Source organism: Sciurus vulgaris (genome assembly GCF_902686455.1).
Source record: "Sciurus vulgaris genome assembly, chromosome: 5".
Lineage (NCBI taxonomy): Eukaryota > Metazoa > Chordata > Mammalia > Rodentia > Sciuridae > Sciurus > Sciurus vulgaris.
This window is the reverse complement of record NC_136465.1, coordinates 101,497,185-101,518,634: the sequence shown is the minus strand read 5'-3', so window position 1 is coordinate 101,518,634 and position 21,450 is coordinate 101,497,185. Positions and strand designations below refer to the sequence as shown.

The following is a 21,450-nucleotide window of genomic DNA, read 5'->3' as shown; positions in this document are numbered from 1 at the left end:
AAAATTAGGCAGAAAATGGGTCATGAATGCTCTTGTCATGAAATGTAATTTATTTCCTCAAGTTAATTGTGGTTATACAGTATAATTTTCTGGGCTATTTGCTCCATTCTATACTAAAAACTTCAGTGTACATTTAGTTAATATTTATCATATAACATGTTTATGAATTTTATGAATGGCACGAGATGAAACCTTTTGGAAATGAGTCGAGACCCATTTCAGAAACTAACTAGAATTAGGACAATTATTCTCATTTGAAATGAAGAACAAACAATTTGCCTTGATTAGAGTCATGATTAAGCAAACACTAACTCCTATGTTAAAAGGTGTTCCTATAAGGCCATGTTTCCTAATTTATATTTACATTTCCATTTAAAATTTTTTTCATCTTTACCTCACAATTCTGGTTTTACTATTTAATAAAATTCTAATTTCTTCAAAGATAATAAATGCTGTCTAACCTAATACATATGAATTTCATTTCTTGTTTTTTTTGGTACTGGGAATTAAACCCAGATGTACTCTATCACTGAGCAACATCCCCAGCCCATTTTTATTTTTTATTTTGAGATGGTCTCACTAAGTGGCTGAGGGCTTTGCTAAGTTGTCAAGGCTGGCTTTGAACTTGAGATACTCCTGTCTCAGCCTTCCCATTTGCTGAATTACAGACACACACCACCATGAATTTCTTTATCTGAATACATATTTTATTGAAAAGTCGTTATAACAGTCCAATATTTAGGAGTATAAATAAAAATTATGAATCCCTTCTCTCTGATTATGAAGAAAATAATGTCCAACTAAGTGGCAATTAAGTTCAAACTGGAAATATATTATATATTGTTTAATTATTAGAAATAAATTACATTAAGTTATTTACATTATGGTATTTTATGACAGGCTAAGCACACTCCAGAAATGAATCTAAGAAAACATGCCCAGGGAGCAAAAATAATTTCTCTTGCTAGGAGGACAAGCTATTTTGAATTAAGGAACACTGTATTTCCAAGTAATTTAAATACACAGATGCAGTTATAACATATTTCTGGGTATCCACTAAGAGAAAACATGTGTTAGCAAACACACAGTACAGTAGAACCTAACTAATGCTATTTAAAGATAATATTCTATAACTAGAATTCTACATACGGTAGAACTAGGTCAAAAGGATTACAAAGCTTAAAACAATGGACTAACTTTTCATGACACACTTTATGATAATCCTACTCACAGGCTAATAATAATAATTTTAAGGCTATCTAGCAGGGAAGTATATTTTTCATAATCACTTTTTAATTAAGAAACTCAAAAAATTCTGATTTTTAAAATCTATTACAAAAATATTTCCTTGATAATCCCTTTAAAAAGTTCAAACACAAATCTACTTTAGAATATTGGTAAAAGCAAGAATCTAAAAACCTAGGAATGATTGGACCTCTCAGTCTTTTAAGTGGAAAGATTTCACAGGAATGAGTTTGGTGTAGTCTTGAACAACTACAGGTAAAATGATTTGTTATAATAAGCTTGTGCATCTTTCACATCTTTATTTAATCTATTGCACACCATGGAAAATTCAACAGTAAATAACCACATTCTAAGGGTCCAAGATAATTTAAACCAAAACATTTATCTGTAATTCAAAAATACTGATAGGCATTCTATTTTAAAATAATTAGTAAAAAATAAGCAGTTCCTTTTAATTCACGGCATTCTTTTTCCTTCTTAATGTGGATTTTTTTCCAAAATATTTCTTAACACAGAAGCAACTAAACACTTAACAATTGATTGCAATGGTGATCTCTTCAAAACAGTCTTCTTAAATTATATGGGGTGAAATGGTCCCCAGACTAGGTTTGAGTGGAAAGTTTCTCCTCTCAGAAAAATTTCTAAACACAAGCCTTGCATTATCAGATAACAAAGTTGTATTTCCTAAATTACACGCATTTTCTTCAAGTTTGGTTTGCTGAATTTAATTCTCTATTATAATAAATTTGTGAAAGCATAACTTCTTTGATTATGCTTTCTTATCTGACTAAAAATGTTCTGGCTGGGGGTGGTACTTTCACCTGTAATCCCAGCCATTTGAAGACTGACACAGGAGGATTGCAAGTTTGACTCTAGCCTGTGCAAATTAGCAGGACCCTAAAATTAAAAGGGCTGGAGACATAGCTCAGTGGTAGAGGGTTGCCTAGCATGCCCTGAACTCAATCCTCAGCCTGCCAAAAAAAAAAAAGTCTGGATGAAATATATTTTTCGTACAATCACTGTTCTAATTGAGTCATTCTACTTTCTTAGTACTGAATAGAGGTACAAAAAAAATGCTCTGTATATTTTCCTTTTTTGTTGTAATTTTTATCTGCACACAATTTTATATTTGCAAGTGGAGAATGTTCTCCAAATATTCTAATTATTTTAAACCAGGAATAACCTTATCCAACACTGAGGAGAAAGTAATTTGTTTATACTTATAGCTATTTTTAAAAACCTTTAGAAGTATAAAATTATGTTGAGAGATCAATTCTACTCACAGTTCCAACTTTCCATGTCAAAATTCACATGACTAAATACTTGTGAAATGACAACCCAATAAATGCAATGAAAATAGTAAACAGGGAATACAAAAACTAAAACACACACACACACACACATACAAATCCTACTCATCAGTTGTTTCCTAATTTACAAAATAGATCAAAGGATTTCACAACTTTCAATTTTTTTTTTCAAAATAAGGGAAACAAATACCAATTTGATTTACATTTATATGACCTCAGAAAGTCACTTTTTTTTTTTTTTTTTAAACCTCTCAGGACAAAATTTTATTTATAAGATCTTAGCATATATATTATCTCCTAAAAATCTTGTGAGATTTAATGTAGTTTTACTTGGGAAAGGGGTCTTTATAGATATCAATTAAGGATCTTCAGATGAGACCATCCTAGATTAAAGTGGTCACTAATCCAATGATGCTGACCTTGTAAGAGAAAGAAGGAAGACGGAAGAAGGCTGTGAGAAGACTCGGGTAGAGGCTGGAGTGGTATGTCTAGAACAATCTGAAGCACACAGCCACCTGAAGTCAGGAGAAAGGCCTGGAACAGATATTTCCTCAGAGCCTCCAGAAGGAACTGACCCTGCTGACATTTTTTATTTCAAATTTTGGTCTAAATGTGGAAAAAAAAAAAGGTCAGCCAATAAGTTTGCGGTCATTTGTTACAGCAGCCCTAGGAAACGAATAAAATGTATTTCAGAAAGAAAGTTTTTTTAAAAAGTATTATAATCAACACAATTTTTCTTTGGCCTTTATACATTTCATGTTAGGAATTAGTGAAATAGCTTCATTTCTAAATTTCAAACAAAAAATAATACATTGATTCTTAGATTACCATACATGAGCCTCTAATTTATAATTTACTGCCTCTAATTTATAATTTACTATCTATAATTCTACTGTAACATATGACTAAAATTATAATTCCTGAAATATTAAACAACTTTTCAATCAGGAATACTGACTCATCATTAGCAAATATTTTCAAATAACTTCTGAAAAGAATTATAAATTAGTTACACTGCTGTGAAGCATTCCAAGTTTTCTTAAGCTTGTATGTACAAAAAGTTTCCAAGCTTCTTGAGTGCTGGCAGTATCAAAGGTATCATGAGATAATTGTAAACAATTTTATCTTTCCATTATTGGCTTCTGAAGCAGATCTTACGCTTCCTCAGTTCTTTACCCTTAACTTCCTTGGATTTGTTACATACATTTAAACATGTAAAAAAATCGGATGGGATCTGAGGATTACCACTGTGCCTAAAACAAATTCTATAATTCCCACCTATCAGTTATTTATTATGGAGACAGTCTAAATATTACATCTATCTTTTAAAGGTCAAAATATCTCTGACATTACCACATAAACCTTTGAGTGTCCTGACTATTTGGCCACTGAAAAGTCTTACTCAGAAAAATATAAAAAGTTAGGAAATTAACAATTACATAGCAACCCAGTTCACAAACAAGTCTGGATGTGGGTGGCAGAGGTATGTTAAGCCTATAAATAACATAGGGCAAAATGAAGTAACGAAATTCCAGCAGTTTCTGAGGAACTGTAGAAGTGAACAAGCATATGAAAAACATTAAATTCCAGAAAACTGATTTTGATTTCAATGAGTCAGCTATACTCCAACCAGCAAATATATAGACTGGAACTAACAAATATTTCATAATTTCATATCTTTGAAAAACTCTTTTCCACACATAGAATGTATAATGTCTATTGTCTGCTAGCAAGTATTTATGAACATAAGTGAATTTCCAAACTAAAAATATGGAGGCTAAGGTAATCACACAAAAATGAATTCTACGTTTCCAAACTAAGCAAAGGAAAGCCTTAATTTTAGTAGGAGACAGTAGATGAGGAAAAGAAAAAAAGAGGGTAAAAGAGAAAAAGTAGAATAGCTGAGGAAAATGAAAACAGGCTTCATGACTACTCCGATCACCAATAACAATTCCACCATTAACTACTACAAAAACACAAAATGCAAACACCAGAAGAATGTAGGGCCAAGTCAGAAGAAATAGCATACTCAAGTTCTTAACGGACATGGAATACACCAAAAGAAACTGAAGAATTTTTCTGAATTCTGAATATGGTCCTTTGATAGGGGGAAGCCGCTCTTCCTTCTTCTTTTGTAGCTCAGTTTTCCAAGCCTCAGTTAATTTCTGTGCAATGACATGTCCTGCGCAGAAGACAGCCCAGATGATATTTGTTTGCCGAAACATGAAGCCACAAAACCCAAGCAAGGCAGAAGTTTTATGATTTCCATAAAGACACATCAAATAGGCAAAAAGAGTAAAAAACATGGATCCTGCTTCTGTATAATAAAGGAAGTTAAAAAAATAGAGTGTTGGAAACACTGCTAGTGTTAATGTTGATAAGATTCTCTGGATACTTGAGGCAGCCTTAGAGGGGAAAAAATACAAAAAATTATTTTCACAACAAAGAGATTATGCTATTTCTGCTGAACTAATGAAGATATTCATTAAAAAACAACAAAAAAGTCACAATTTCAATCTAAGAATTGTTTAATATTAATCTTATTTTGGGCTTTGCACAGTCACTATATAAATTTATGAGAATATCTGGTACTTTTTAGCTATAACTGTCAGCTTGGAAGCCACTAAAACATGTATGTGCCAAAGCTCATATGGCTTAAAATATTTTGAATAATTCAACAAATAGTTGAGGAGTTTTTAGGTGCACCACACTGAACTAAGCTCCATGAAGAATACCGAGATGAAGAGGTCACCATTCAGCTCCCCTGAGCTTATGTCCTAGTACCTTCAGTAAACATTCAAAGAGCCATCATCACCAATTCCCTTGAAGGACAGTCCTTTGAAACCCTACATTAGACAAAATGTAAAAGTGCATATAGCATTTATATTATTTGACCCAAGGATCTTACTTTTTCAAATTACAAGGATTTTCCTGAAAATAGAAGGTCTAGTCTAAAGTTAAATATCTTCTTTTAGCCTTTCTGATGTGATTTTAAGATTTAAGTGTTTTTATCTCCTTGAACTGTACCCTTCACTTAATCTAATCCACCAAATCAGACCATGCCATTCCCTTGATTAAAATTAAGGTCTCTTATTCCTCAAAAGATGAGGAATAGAACCACTAAACAACCTAGCTATCCCACCACTCAGTATTTATCCAAAGGAACTAAAATCAGCATACTATTGTGATACAGGCACATCAATGTTTATAGCAGAGCAATTCACAACAGCCAAGTTACGGAACCAACCGATGTGGTCGTCAATGAATTAAGAAAACATGGTACATATATATAATTGGGTTTTATTCAGTCATAAATAATGAAATTGTGGCATTTGCATGTAAATGGATAGAAGTGAATAACATCATGCTAAGTGAAATAAGCCAGATTCAGAAAAATCAAGAGTCAATTGTTTTTTCATATGCAGAAGTTAAAACAAACTAAGGGAAAAAAGGGAGGAGGCATATCTCACAACGCTAGAGGGAAGATCAGTGGAATAGAATGAGAGAATTGGAGAGATAAGAGATGGAAAGGGGAAGAAATGAAGAATGAATCTGAAAAAAATCATACCATGTACATATATAAATATATTACAGTGAATTTCAACTTTATGTTTATCTATAAAGCACCAATAAAAAATAAATAAACAGAAGACCAATAAAAGAGGATGAAAAGGAATAGGGGTACTGAAATGGAGCAAATTAAATTCCATGCATGGTTGATTATGTCAAATGAACCCAACCATTATGTGCAACTATAAGGCACTAATAAAAGCATTTTAAAATAGATAAATAAAAGTAAGGTCTCTCTATCACCTATTACATCAAGTTCAAAATCCTCTCCATGACACATAAAGACTTTCTTGACTTTAACCCTACCTATTTCTCTATCTCTATAGCCTTGTGATTGATAATTCTACAGTTTCAAATAGTAATTCCCTGCAATTCGTTGTTCAATGCCTTTTCACCTCTACTTATGCTAAGTCTTTGCCAGGATTAGTCTCCTTCCTTCAGCAGCATCTGTTCATCATGATTCAGCTCCGGTGCTATCTTCTCTGTGCAGCAGTACCCAAGGTCATACAATGCCTCCCAGTCAGGCTGTAGTGTTCCTCTGCTCCTTCTCTGTACCCTCTGTATCCTCAGTCTTATGCCTACCTCCCTCTCATAACTGATACTATTGAAATTATCTCTTTCAATTAAAAATTATAGTTAATTTTACTGAATCTTTATATCAGGCACTAGCCTAAGAACCATCTATTTATTAACTCCTCTACTCTTCATAACACTTCTATGAGGTAGATTTATTAATACTTATTTAATAGATGAAACATAGTCAAGAAAGGTTAAATCTACCCAAGGTAACACAAGTAGTAATGGCAGGGATAGAATTCAAACCCAGGAAATCCACTTCCAGGGCCTGCATTCTTAAATCACCTCAAAATTTCTCAGGCAAATTCTATTTACCCTAAAGAAGATTTAAGTTCTACAAGGAAAAGACTGCCTTACTTATTTCAGTAGTCTCAGTGCTTACCACGTGGGAGTAAGCACAGTAGATACTTGTTGAACTAGTATGATTCACTAACAAAGATGTATTTTAGATTTGACAAGTAAAGTTATTTAAGTTTTTAAATATAAATAACTTCTAAAATGGGGATGGAAGATTTGCATTTGCCTTAAAAAAACATACACAATTCCAGTGTTAAAAACATTTACCTCCAAATTTCATAAAACTAATTCATGACATATATGTGAACCTGACTGCACAGGAACTTGTAATGAATTAGTTTAAAACGTACCTTGTTTCTGGGTTGTACCTTTCGGAAAAGCAAATACAGTAAATAGAAGTTGCCAACACTGAAGAGAAGATTAACGAATCTGAGCATTCCAATGGAGCAGACAACATGTTCAGACCATCCAAAGATCCAACTGGCAGGTTTGACCACTCCAACAGACACCAGGTATAAGCCAGGTAATGTCGTAATCATAGGATCCCACTTAAAAATCAAAGGCCAACAATGAATCAAAAGCAAGAGCTAATACTGAAAGAACAGACACAAATATGCAAGATCCAGTTTCATCTGTGTTAATGATCATGATTTTTGAGAAGTTATTTTGACATGGTTTAAGAAATCCTAGATATCTCCTTTAAGATTTTTTTTTTTTGCCTCTGCATCTGCTTGTAATTGTTATCAACAACCAAAAGACACTAAGTTAAAATTTGTTTCTAATTTCCAAGAATTGTTCTCTCAAACACCTGTATTTTGATGTCTAAATTGCAAAGGCTCTCATTTTGCAAAGCTGGTAAAAATTAGTTCAAACTGATGGTTCAGCAAGAAAGAAGTGTTTACAGAGATTGGACCACAGGCTCCATGATAGCTAAAATGTATTAGTTCCAGAAATTGTGCCAAATCTTCGGTATTTAATCTTGCAGCACATCCTACATTAGATACTATTATGGATATCATTTTGCAGATGAGTAGCTTGAAATCCAGAAAATTTTCCAAGGTTAGAAAACTAGTATGTAACAGCAGCAAGACTGAAAATCAGGTTTTTATCCAATATACTTTAACCAGAATCAATAATGTGTCACCAGAAGAGGAGAGAGATGCTTTGGTATCTACATACATTTGTGTAGTCAAACATACATTTTAAAATGATACAACCTGACTGGGTGGAGTTTACCTAGCTAATAGAAGATTCTTAAAAATGACCAGAGATAAAATTAGTGTAAACTATCACTTTATTTTTGTGGCTGAATATCCCCATTCTTCCTCCAATATATTGAGTGAGGTGCTTCACTGATGGGCTAACGTGAAGTTTTCTGACCTGTTCATGGTGTACCACAACACCTCTCCAATCTTGGAACTGGGGAAGACAAACTGAGATAGTTACCAAGAGGAGGAGCAGTAACTCAGTTCCCCATTAGTTATTCTCCCAAACCATTCCTTCTTAAGAGACAGATGAGCTGTTTATTCATTCATTATAACAAACATTACGCAGCTCTGACACAGGAACAAAAGATTACCCAGCTCCTTTTACGTTTCGAGGCTGGGAAGGTGCAAGGGAGACAGCAAGGATACAGGATGGGAAGGTTAAGTCAGCGCTGGGAACGCTGGGCCCTCCCTGGCCTGTCCTGGGGTAGGGACAGGTTGGGGACCCCACCTGCGAGAGGGAGAAATGGCCCTCACAGTAGCGCTGCGCCTGCGGCAAGTGGAAGATCTCGTCCATGTAGGGCTCTCGCAGCGCCCGGCTGAAGGCAGAGAAGAGGAGGCAAGACACTAAAAAGGTACAGCTCAAGGCAGCTGAGAAATAGTAACCCTCCAGCTGAGCCATTCCTGCCCCCATTGCCACTGCCCGAGAACCCACTCAGAGCCTGGAAAGCCGAGCTTGAAACTCGGCTCGAAACGGGCGCGCAACGCGGGACTGGCCGGACAGGACTGAGCACAGCCGGAAGGCAAAGGATGCTGGGAGAGCGCGGGCCGGAAGGATCGGGTCACTGTTTCCGGAGTGACGAATTTATGTAACGGACCCGATTTTTGCCCTGTCAATCATATTGCCCGGGGCGCTCAGAGTGGTAGAGCCTCCGGGAAGGGCGGTTCTAAGGATCCGCTGCATAGGAGTTGCGTTGTTCGATGGTTTCAAAAGCAATATGGTCCTGTTAACCTGCAAGGTTCTTTGTTGCTGTTGTTGTTCGTTCCCATTTATCACCAGAAGATGGCGGCATTTCCCCACGTTTCCAATTTCCAAACTTAAAAGTTTGCATTTCCCTTTCTAGTTATTTCTGTTCTCTTTTCGGTGATCATTATTACTAAAGCCTTCAATCCTAAGACATTTCTCTTGCTTCAGCGCTGGAGGGTGCAAGGGGAGCGTTTATCGTGAGCTCAAAGACCGATACTTTAAAACTGATAGGACCTGAAATCGCTGAGTGCCAATAAACTTCACCAGTTAGAGGATATTTTAGTTTAAAAAAAAAAAAAAAACCTCTTTCAAAATGTAGACTTTGTGAGGATTTAGTTAAATTTACATTAAGAATGAATTCTGATGGCCAGATCTCAGTAAGCTGTGAGAGTTGGAGGAACTAATTATTTTAGAATTTGAAGTGTTTTAGGTAAGAAAGATTGTCTATGTGTGTAAGTTTGGTTATGTGTTAAATTTTCCTACTAAATCATAATCATAAGCCTCTTAACGGGCGGTACTATGCACCACTGATGTTTGTAGTCTCAAAATATTTTTCACATATTAGTGACCTAAAGTTATAGGCTTAAATGTTATGTAGACTCTACACAATTACTGTAATCTGGAGTTGGGGATTGAGGGCAAGAGAAACAGAAGTTATAATTAGGAGTTTTGCGTTGAGCATTTGTTGGCAATCTTTTGTAGAAAAATGATCTTTCCAGTAACTTCAGTCAAGTTGTCTTTGGCAGAAGTACAGCAGAAAGTAGTCAGGATTTGTTTAGGGTTGCAAGCCTCAGGATTCTCGGTGGTTCTGTCTGAGTCAAAGCTAATGAAGTTTCTCTCAATTTAATGGTAACTTCTCAAATGAACCTTTTGGGCTCTCTATGCAGTCTCTACTATTTCCTCAATAATAGGAGGAAATCACTGGAATAAAATCATGTTAGGTTCCTAATTTGGGCTGATGCTTAGCTGTTTTTCCTATTACCTCCCATTTTATTTTTGAGTCCATGCTGTACTTATCTATTTGAGGTCATCTCCACATCATCTTCAGTCTTTAAGAAGTTATTATCTACAAGCATTTGGCCACAGACTCAGTAAACTGCCCAGTCTTACTATTACATGATTTGTGGCTTGATAACCCTCTTTAGAAATAGTGGACTTTTTTTTGAAGGAGTATAAAAAAGCTAGACATGTATGCTATACCTTTCTCTTCAAAATAATTACTACCAGAACTTTTGAATATCCGAACTGTTTAAAAACCTTTAATTTAATTGGGAAGTTTCACGGAAATATGAGATGTCCAAATTGCTAGGGATCCTTAATTAAAATCTACCTAACTTCATCTTACAGAAGCAGCTAATGATAAAATAAGTGATTTGCCTGAAATTACATAGAAAATTAATGTCAGAGTGAGGTAGGATTTCAAACATCACACCAAGAATAATAACTATAGTCTTATGGTTTAAAATAATCTACTAGTTATACTGAACTGAATGTTTTATTAATTTCAATAAATTTAAATTTACACCCCACCTCCATCTATTTCCATTAATCAAATGGAAAAATACAGGTTTCATTTTTTAAAAAAATGTTCACCTTACAGACAGATTACCTGAATATCTGTTAGATAGTGTTGCAAAAAGCTAGATTCTAAGCTATTCTCTCAAAACACTGAATACTCATTGTCATATGTAGAAACCATCAGTGTGAAGCATATTACCTAGTAATGTAAGATATCCTATTGGCCAAATAAAGGTCTTTATTGAATAGCAGTTTATTCATAGTTACTATCTATAAACTGCTGACATTGTGTTCACTTTTACACTTTGGAATTACCATATTTTTGATAACCTTTGAATGCTTTCCTAAGCTCTTCCCCCAAATCAAGATCTCCCCACTAATATAGCTATCTCTGTGGATTTTAGCGAAGTGTGTTACATGTTATTAGACCTACCTTTTAACACTGGATGGCCATTAACATTCAACTTCAAGGATCCTCCTTCAAGGATCCCAATCCCCATTATCCACAGATGTTTATTTTGTGAAAGAATCATCACTAGGATGAGCAATTCCATCATCATTAAGCATGAATACAATTCTTCATTTTGTGCTCTACACTTGAATTATGATGTAGAAAGTTATGACCCAAAATGAGTTCTTTTGTTGAAGCCATTAAGATTGTGTATTCATTACTGTCATATAAGCTAGCCCATCCTGACCAATTCATATATTCTTAATTTAATGAACTTAGAACTGTGGGTCTTAACTGTGTGAAAACCCCATTCATGATCATGGATTTCCCCAAAAGTTATAACAACTGAGGAATTTGTAAAGTACCCTCTTATTTTGAAGTGCTATCCAAGTAACATCCTGCCTCCAATTAGACCCTTTTCCTCTTGCTGTGGAATCAAAACTTTGGCCACTTCATAGTCATAGTGATGATTTACTCAGTTCTATGTGACAGTTAGTTCTAGATAAAGCAGGTACTGCTGTCCCTGAAACAAAATCATAGATAATAACTTCCAAATTGCAATTCTAGTGCTTTAGGTTAAAAGAGAACAGTTTTAACATCTTAACATACTAGTGAGGGGAAACCATACAATTTTAAATTAATTAAAATGGAAGTAACACAAAATTTTGGTTCAAATGTATTTGAAGCAGAGTATTGGTTTAGCAAGTACTTTACTGAAAATATCTTTAAGTTATGATTAGGGAGCAAATCTTCCTGGTGTTCTAGAGACTCCCCAGTTTTAGCCCTGAAAAATCTCAGGTCATGGAAATTCTTTAGACTCAGAGAAACAGGGATGGTTATTCATCTAGAAAGTTATACCATACAACCCAAAGCAAACTTCATAAATACCCTTTGTAACAGTGACTTAATAGTGTGATCCCTGGATCAGCAGAATTTGCATTACCTGGGTACCTGTTAGAATTGTAAATTATTAGACCAGTACCTTAGAACTAATGAAACAGAAACTCTGGAGGTGGAACCACACAATATGTGTTGTAGCATTCATTTAAACATCAGTTATGATTCTCTTAGATTCACAGGTGAACCTGATGCATGCTAAAGTTTGAGAACACAAATTCCTTCAAATTGCCCTTACTTTTCTGAAAACCTATGCTGCTTTGTCCCCTCTCTAGGACCTTTTTTTTCTGTACTTTTTCACATTTTTTCCTCGTCTGTGGAGGAATTGACTTCTCTGGTTCTTCATTTCCAGACTTTACTAAGAAACACAAACCACATTGCTAAGCTGCATATAGACCATTTTATCCTTAGCAGGTACAGAGGAGGAATTTGAATACTGTTTAATACTTTTCTATCACATATATTCAGACAGATTTATTTTTTTCCTTAAAAAAGTCTCTCTATAAAGAGTAACTGTCCTTTTTACAAAGATAAATAGCTGTAGCCAAACCAGTCGTCTCACAGCAATTCTGCCACTTACGAGAAAAGCATCCTAGGAATAATCTTGGGCCCATCATTTGCCCTTAAACTATATAAAATTTAAGAGTATCTTAAATGAGTTATTGAATGAACTAAGCTATTATAATGATGAAATTGCAGTACCATTAAATCAACTAAAGTAAAAAGAAGGGAAGACGCAGATTTAATTTATAAATAATTTTTCATTTTAATAGACAGTAATATTATCTTACTAATTTAGAAATTTAAGAATTCAATTGAAATCTATGATACAATTGTTATTACTGAAAAGCAGTACTTATCCAACCAAGTCTATGTGAAATACCAAGGAGCTTTATTCCCCTTCTGATTTCAAGGCAGAGTAAAACATGTGGACATCCTTATGCTAACAATTTGATGCCCTGAACTGGTTAAAATTTTGGTATACATTCAAAATATTATTCTTCAAATATTTGTATGATATGAATGTAGTACAAAAAGAGATAATCTGACTTTTCACTATATAGATTTCACTTCCGCAAGATATTGTATGGGGATTCTCTGATCTCTTGTCCCAGTTCTTCTTTCTGACAGCCTTCCCTTTTGCTCTTATTTTATTTTGGGTTGCTTTTCCAAATGAGACAATAATTATATTAAAGATCTTACATTTATTTAACATAATAAAAATGAAATACTACACTCATTATTACTGTCTAAAAATGTTAGTTTCCATAACTGCCAAGTTTCAATGATTGATAATACATATATAAAAATATTTGAAAAAATTCTACACTATTAAAGTGATATTTTTAAGAAACTTTTTTACACTAGAGGGTGCTGACAACTTCAGCAGAATCAGTACCAATCTATTTGCTTTCCTGTATTAATTCTAGTTTTGTTTTAACCATGTTTATTGATTAGAACTTAAATAGCTGCCTAATAAGACTGCCTCTCAAGATGCTGTTATTAGTTTTTAAAGTTAATTATCATGAATACCAAAATCTTATTCCTATTATTTTTTGTGTTGATGAGGTTACAAAAGTCACTCATCATGGAAGAAATACCGGAGCAGATGTGACACTGAAGAGTCTGATAGAGATTCAGTTGTGCAGGTAGTGATCCATTGGTGCTAGGGAACAAGTCAAACATTGCACATTTCCCCGGGCCCTTCAATCATGTGAAGCAAAAGCCTTAGTGGGGAGAGTGGAAAGATGTTTCTACCCCAGGACTCAGGCGAAGATCTTGAGGGAGGAAGAGAAACATAAACCTGGTGCCTCTGAAGAAGTGGCAGGAAGACCTTCAGGTTTCTACACTAAGTCAAAAAAAAGGTCTGGCTACTGGGCGGGGGCCGGGGCAGGGAACACAGCTGGCTCTTGAGCTGCACAGATGCAAGGCAGGAGAAAGTGGAACAGCATGAAAGCCTACTGCCCACAGCCAACTTGGCCTGCTTACCACTGGAGATAGACTGGCAACATTAAATCCATCCCTCCCACCTCCCACCACCATGAGCCCAGTACTGAAAGACAAGCAGTCCATTGCTTCCAAGGGGAAAATCATGGGGAGAGAGTCCCCTGTGAGGCATAGACCTGGAAAAACTGCTGACAGTTGAGGATGGAGAGGGAACACAGAGAAAAACCTTTGGCACCCATGGCCCAATACTTAGTACAAGGTAGAAGCAGAGGTCTGAAGAATTTGAAGCTGAAGCTGAACATGCGCCTTCCTGTGTGTGTGTGTGTGTGTGTGTGTGTGTGTGTGTGTGTGTTGATTCTATAATCCAAGTGTAGATTCTGTAAACATCCAGGATCATAATGGCTGTCTCATAAATCTGTGCATATTCTGTTTCAAATATTGACACAGGTTTTCCAAAGTATTTGTATCAATTTACATTTCTTCAAGCAATGCATGAAAGTTTTTCTCTTGCATATCGGTTTATCCTTGTAAACACTTGGCATAATTATTTATTTTAACCATTCTGATGGACATGAAATAGCTGCTCATTGTAATTTTAATTTGCATTCCTCTGATGGCTGGTGAAAATGAAAATGTTTGCATGGTTAGTGGTCATTTGAATATACGTTTTCTTTGAGGAGGCCTTTATTTAAGTCAGTTGCCCAATTTTTAAATCAAATTATCATCTACTTTTTGATCAATAGATTTCTATAGATTTCTAGTTATATTTCTGATATGAGCATTTTGTTGCTTGGATATTTTGAAGATGCTTTTTTCACTCTCTCTTTTTTTTCATTTTAAAAGTAATGAAAAGTAGTAAATTTATGTATTCAGATTTATCAGTTCTTTCCTTTATGGTGATTTCCATTGTCGAAATTTCATGTACTCTAAGGTCAGTAAAATACTTTTTTTCCCCACAAGTTTAAAATTGGTGCATTACAGTTACACATGATGGTGGGATTTGTTGTTACATATGCATACATGCACACACTATAACAATATAATTTGGTCAATATCACTCCTCAGCAATTTCGCCTCCCTCACTGTTCTATAGTATTATCTAGAGTCACTCTGCTTGTCTTTCCCTTTTAGATTTTAAATTCATCTGCAAAGGAACCTACTGTCCTGCATAAGTTATAGGTCTAGTTAAATTTTTTTCATAAAAACAATAATTGTTTTAGCAAAATTTATCGAAGATCATTTTATTGCAATTGCTCCACAGTATCACTTCTTTCAGTCTCTCCTTTTCTTTTCTTTTTTTCTTTCTTTCTTTCTTTCTTTTTTTTTTTTTTTTTAGCGGTGCTGGGCATTAAACTCAAGGCCTCACACATGCTAGGTAGGTGCTTTACCAACTGACCCACATCCTCAGACCAGTGTTTCTTTCTTTCTTTCTTTCTTTCTTTCTTTCTTTCTTTCTTTCTTTCTTTCTTTCTTTCTTTCTTTCTTTCTCTCTCTCTCTCTTTCTCTCTCTCTCTTTCTTTCTTTCTTTCTCTCTCTCTCTCTTTCTCTCTCTCTCTCTCTCTCTCTTTCTTTCTTTCTTTCTTTCTCTCTCTCTCTCTTTCTTTCTTTCTCTCTCTCTCTCTCTTTCTCTCTCTCTCTCTTTCTTTCTCTCTCTCTCTCTCTCTCTCTCTCTCTCTCTTTCTTTCTTTCTTTCTTTCTTTCTTTCTTTCTTTCATCTTTCTTTTTTCTTTATGTGGTGGTGAGGATTGAACCCAGGGCCTCATGTGTGCTAGGTGAGCATACTACCACTGAGTCACGACCCCAGCCCAGTATCACTTATTTCTAATCAAGAAATCAGTGGTCAATATTTGCCTAGGTCTCCTAGCTCCTCTTTTCTATTCCATTGCTGTGTTTGTATGTCATTGCTACAAAACAATACACTGTTTTACTGTGTGTTTAAAATAAATCTTAGAAACACCTAGAGCATGTATTTTCATTATGTTCTTCTTAAAAGTATCTTATTCTAGTTTGTATTCATTTCCATTTTCTTAATTCTCACCAAAATACCAGTTTCTAAATTAGTCTTGTATTGAATCTATAGAACTATTTGGGAAGAGAATTAAATTTTTACCATATAAAGTATTACATTTCCATTTGTGTTTCTGTCACCAGTTATATGCCATTTCTCTATTCTTAGTTCAGTGTATCAGTCAAAATCTTGCATTGAAATGATTAATATAAAATTTTAAAATTCTGAGAGACCTCCACAGGAAGGTTGTGGGAAGAATATTGTATCTGTGTGAGTGGGGTGTGCAACTGTCCTTAGAACGCATATCCCATAGTATGAAGTCACTTGAAATTAATGTTGAAAAATCAAAAAATAGCAATATAGGTGTGTAATTTCAATTTGAAGAAGTAAATGTCAGAAGAAAATGCTTAGAGAATTTAAAATGGTTAAATTTGGGGAAATGCAATGAAGAGTTGGTAAGGACTGTGCTGTTTAATTAGAAATATTACAAGCTTATTGCACTTATTTTCTTTTTGGAAAAATACAGATACTTTAATTAAATGTGTGTTTGGTGAACTGGTACCTGTCCAGAATGCTTTTATTATTGATTTATGGCCAGATAAGTACTGAAATTAAGAATAAGCTTTTAAAGTTTTTATAGTAGAATAACAGAGGAATTTTATTTCTGTGGAATCTAGTACTAATAAAGATGTATTTGTATTGTACATGTTTGTTTCTTGTTTGATTTCATATTTCTAGTAATGCATTTTAATGTGATAATTAGCAATTAAAATACTTTTTACCATACGTAGCTTGAGAAACACATAACTTTATGATAAATAAACATTTAACTCAATAAAATTTTAAAAACTGAACTTTGTCTTATGTCCAGAAGATGCAACAGTACATTTTTAACCTGGTAATTTAAGCACAGTGTTTCATTTGGTCAACATCATTTACTGCAACTTCCAACAAACTCTATGTCTAAACTCTGCCCTTTTTAAGTGTTTGAAAATTCAGTGCTCTGTGAGTGTCAAAAGCTTATTTATCAAGCTAACCTAAACTAATTCAGCTTTTGGTGAGCACTAATATTTTTTAATATTTCTCATGAATATGGACACTCTGCCTTGGCAGGGAGAGACTGCTGAGCATTCTATCTCCCCCACTTCTGTAAACTCATTATCACATGGTTCTTTGCAGAGAAAGCAAATTCTGATTAAATTCCTTAAGTAATGGACAACATTAGCTCTGCTGAGGCAGAAGCAGTCAAAAATCTGTTTGTACAGTGGAGTTCCTTCTCTCTGTCCTCTGATAGAGGCCAGCAACCATGCAGGTCTTATTCCTAAGTACCTATGATGATTTTCTTATAGTGCAATCAGCAAATCTGGCCATCAGCTCTTGAGGCAGTATTTTGATTCTGAAGTAGAAACTGAGTCAATCCTTCTAGACCTCCAATGCCATGGGTCCTGTTATACACTCATATTTACTCAAGTTAGACAGCAGTAATACTGGCAATCACCTATTTATTCAAGTTAGACAGCAGTAATACTGGCAATCAAAAAACTATCTGGTAAAACTTACATTAATTACTACAACTTAAAAATGTCTATGTAGATATGGGTTATTTTTTAAATAATTTTGAGGTATAATTGATGTAAATAAAATTCTTTCATTTTTAGTGTGTACAATTATATGCATGATTCTTTATGGACATGAGTACAAGTCTCCCAAACAGAATTTCTCCATGGGATCAGTAGCCAAATTCAAATTGCTGAATCAAATTAAGAAAATTACCCCTGAATGCTTGATTAAAATATTTTGATTCAACTTGCCTATTCACAATCTTCTTACTTCTTAGTCTTGTATAAAATTGAATGGCAATATTAAAAATATTACATTTTACTTAATGTAAAATATTCAGTTGTTACAAGTGCATTTGAACCAGTTGCTTGTTTGTTTTTTAATAAACTTACATTAAATGCCATTGACTTAGGCAAGAAGTTCTGGGAATATGAGAATTTCTGTGGAAAGATGTTAGTTTCTTGTTTGGGTTGTTCATAATGTATCTTTAATACATTATGTTACATTCTTAAGAGAATCTTACTACTGTCAATACAATCATCTGTGTGTCACAATCAGGAAAGTTAAAAGACTGTACGATTAGTTTAGGCTCTTTTTTCTCCACCATTAGAGTGTCAGTTCTTGAGTCTATATCATTAACTGGGGTTTTGGGATGGGAATTCACATATGAAGACAGCTTATACCTGAAGTAGTTTCTCTGTAAGGCTACCTAATATAGTTCATTTATTTGTCATGTTCTGTTAGTTGAATATGGTTTGTTCCCACCAAAATTTACACTGAGGCTTGGTCCCCAATGCATCTATTAATAGGTACTGGGTTCTTCAAGAGGGATTAATGCTTTTCTTAAGGGAGTAAATTCTTGTTCTGATGGGACTATATTTGTCACTATAAGAATGAATTCTCATAAATCAAACCTGATACATCCTGTCTTCTCTTGCATACACATGTTCTTCCACATATGCCTGCTTCCCCTTCCTATTTAGAAGTCATGAGTTATATCATCATGAAACTTTTATCAGAAACTGAGTACATGATGGTGTCATGCTCTTGGACCTGCTGAATTGTGAGTTAAATAAACCTCTTATCTTTAAAATGTACCCAGTCTCATGTATTTTCTTATAACAGCAGAAACAGATTAAAGCATCATGTAAACACTTAAGAACAGGTAACATGTTCTTTTCCTAAGATATCATCAAGCTAATAGTAGCTCTCCATAATTATGGAATGAATGTATACGTGTATAAATGAATAAATAAAAGAACTGAGAGGTGTCATGGAATTTAATAGCACTTCAGAAAGGAGAAAAATGGGCTATTGGGGGCTACTGGAGGCAATGGGAATAGATTGGGGATTGTGAAGCTGGGAATATCTTCAAGCCATTAGTTAAACTTGGTGCAATGCTTTTGCCCAAGAATCTTTAACTAATTTAGTCTATAAAACAGTTTGTTGAAGTTTGAGTAATGAGTTTTCTGCTTGACATGCTGCCAGTAAATACCTCATAAATTTCTGTTGATTTTGTCATTGTAAATAACATTTCATGAAAAATATCCCATATTATTAAAATAAGGAAATAGACTAGAACTGAGGAATACCCCATAAAAGATTACAACATTTATTTGATTAGAAAATGAGTGATTAAAAGATTCCATGCTATTAAACCAAGATCACAGCACCACAAATTTATTTGGTGTGTTCATTTTGAAGAGTAAATTTCAGCTTTAATTATTTATGACAATTTTAAGTATGCCCACAAATTTATTGCCTTGTTTGGAATGTATAATTAAATCTTTGATTTAGAAGATCTTAATATTATTAATGTGTAGGAATAAATCAGAATTCAAGTTTGTACAAATGGGAGTATTAATGACATAGTTCAAATAGCTGTTTTCTATTTTAGCAACTTTAAGCACCATGCATATTGAAGCAATCATTTACATGCAGGAGAGTTATTGTAAAATCATTTTCCTTGGAGCTGCTTGCATTTCTCTATTTTGATAATATAGACAGCTACTATTTCAATTATCTCACGCATAAAATTTTAGAATAATATTAAAAAGTAGCATGACTTATTTTGTTTCTTAGAAAATTTTCCTGAATTCTATATTTGTTCTAAGACTGACTAACTAGACTAGTTACTATTACATTAAGAGACCTTATAACTGCATTTAAGTTCTTTCTAAAAGTATTATTCTAAATTATTGACTAGTCTGCTCATATGGAAAAGTCTAAACCATCACAATATTGGCTTACCACATTAATGACTTACACAAATAAAAGAGTACAGACTTTAACCAGTTACATTAACACGACAGAAAGTCAATCTTTCGCATTTTATTTAAGATAAAAAGCTTCCTGTAAAAACTGGAGAATCTCTGGTATGTAATTATTTTAATAAAATAGATGATGGCTATAGTAGCTATAGATAATAAAAACATTTTCTTAGCCAGGCGCACACCTGCAATCCCAGAATCGTGAGGCTAAAGCAGGATGATTGCAAGTTCAAGGCAGTCATAGCAGTTTAGGTCCTAAGCAACTTAGCAAGATCCTGTCTTAAAATATTTTTTAAAAGTGCTGGGAATGTAGCTCAGTGATAGAGGCACTCCTGGGTTCAATCCCCAGTTCTGGGGGAAAAAATTTGTTTTACAAATCTTTGGGAAAACTGATGCACCTGAAGAAAAGACTCGTAAGCCAGATTTATGTATTCTCCATGTTTAACAAAGCTTCACAGAGATGGTCAGGATTTAATAAAAAATAAAGAATAATATAAGTTAGTTTGATATAAAAAGGGATGAGAACTTTATTAAGAGAGTCAGCACATGAGAAAGTAAGCAGGTATGAAATTATGAAAGGTTCAAAGAAGTTCATTTAAATTATATCTTCAGAAGAAGATAATAAAGAAGAGAAATCGACTTTGTGAAGTCATAGGCTGTTTAAATCCCCATAGCTGTCAGTCATTTGTTGAAAGAGATCACTGCTCAAGGACATTAGTATTACTCCAAGCTCCAAGATGAGTGGAACGCACACCAGCTCTTTATGAGTCATGGTTGTCAAAATTATTCATACATCCCTTGTTTTATTGGTCACAGTTATGCTGACTTCACTAAGTCCACTGGGCTAGTCAGAACTGATGTGTTTAGGTGACACAGAGCTATTTCTTATCCACTGTTTAGAACTACTTGCACTCCAAATCAGGAAAACTGGACCTTTCAGTAGATGAGGACCAAGGTTACTTCTAAATCAACACTTTACTTTGTTTTTGAAAGTAAATCTGTGCTAATGGAAAGCATCATTTTCCAGCATGAATTAAATTATGGTGGTCTATATTTCCTGCTGGAGAGAGTAGGTTCCTGGCAAAATGATGTTACATTTGCATTTTGATAGCATACAGTTTTAGACTGTTCCCTTCAGATTTAGAGAAGTACAAATATATTATATTAGAGTATTCTCAAGAGAAATATAAGTATTTCATTATATTTCACCAGGCACATTTATTGGACTTCCAATAAAATCTGTAACTTCTGTAAATCAAACAGACAACTAATGAAAACTCTTATTTTCCATAAAGTAGGATACATGCATCAATTTCATCATCGATAAGCTTATTTCATTTCTCCAGCATGGACATCAATAATCTCTCTGAGTTGAATCTATTAAAGAAAGATTTTAAAATGCCAACATGTAAAGCTTAAATGACAAGATGAAGGTGAAATGTTTAGACTATTATCAATATAGGAATACACACTTTTTAACCATAAGTTTATAATACAAACAACATCAAGATGATTTTTCAAATTGCATAATGAGTTCACTGTGTAAAAACAAGTATCACAACAAAAGAA

At 34.2% G+C, this 21,450-nt stretch overlaps 1 protein-coding gene across 2 annotated transcripts; it reads right to left on the bottom strand.

Annotated features, from left to right (window-relative positions):
- Positions 1 to 480: 480 nt before the first annotated feature.
- Positions 481 to 9,032, bottom strand: ALG10 (ALG10 alpha-1,2-glucosyltransferase). 2 transcript variants are annotated; one of them, XM_079141133.1, is made up of 3 exons: positions 8,715 to 9,032; positions 7,349 to 7,546; positions 481 to 3,161 (listed from the first exon to the last, which is right to left on the bottom strand). In XM_079141133.1, the coding sequence occupies exons 1-3, from the start codon at positions 8,895 to 8,897 to the stop codon at positions 3,150 to 3,152; spliced, it is 393 nt and encodes a 130-aa protein (XP_078997259.1). In that variant the 5' UTR covers positions 8,898 to 9,032; the 3' UTR covers positions 481 to 3,149. The 2 variants fall into 2 exon arrangements, with proteins under 2 accessions (XP_078997259.1, XP_078997258.1); XM_079141132.1 differs by lacking the exon at positions 481 to 3,161 and adding an exon at positions 3,420 to 4,960 and having other exon boundaries at positions 8,715 to 9,029.
- Positions 9,033 to 21,450: the final 12,418 nt, after the last annotated feature.

Bases quoted from the DNA above. Each gene is read 5' to 3' on its own strand.
- ALG10 (XM_079141132.1), bottom strand. From the start codon at position 8,897: ATGGGGGCAGGAATGGCTCAGCTGGAGGGTTACTATTTCTCAGCTGCC. The intron at 7,547-8,714 runs GTGGGGTCCCCA...TTGATTTTTAAG, and splicing joins GCCATTTCTCCCTCTCGCAG to TGGGATCCTATGATTACGAC. The intron at 4,961-7,348 runs GTACGTTTTAAA...TTCCCCTCTAAG, and splicing joins AGGTACAACCCAGAAACAAG to GCTGCCTCAAGTATCCAGAG.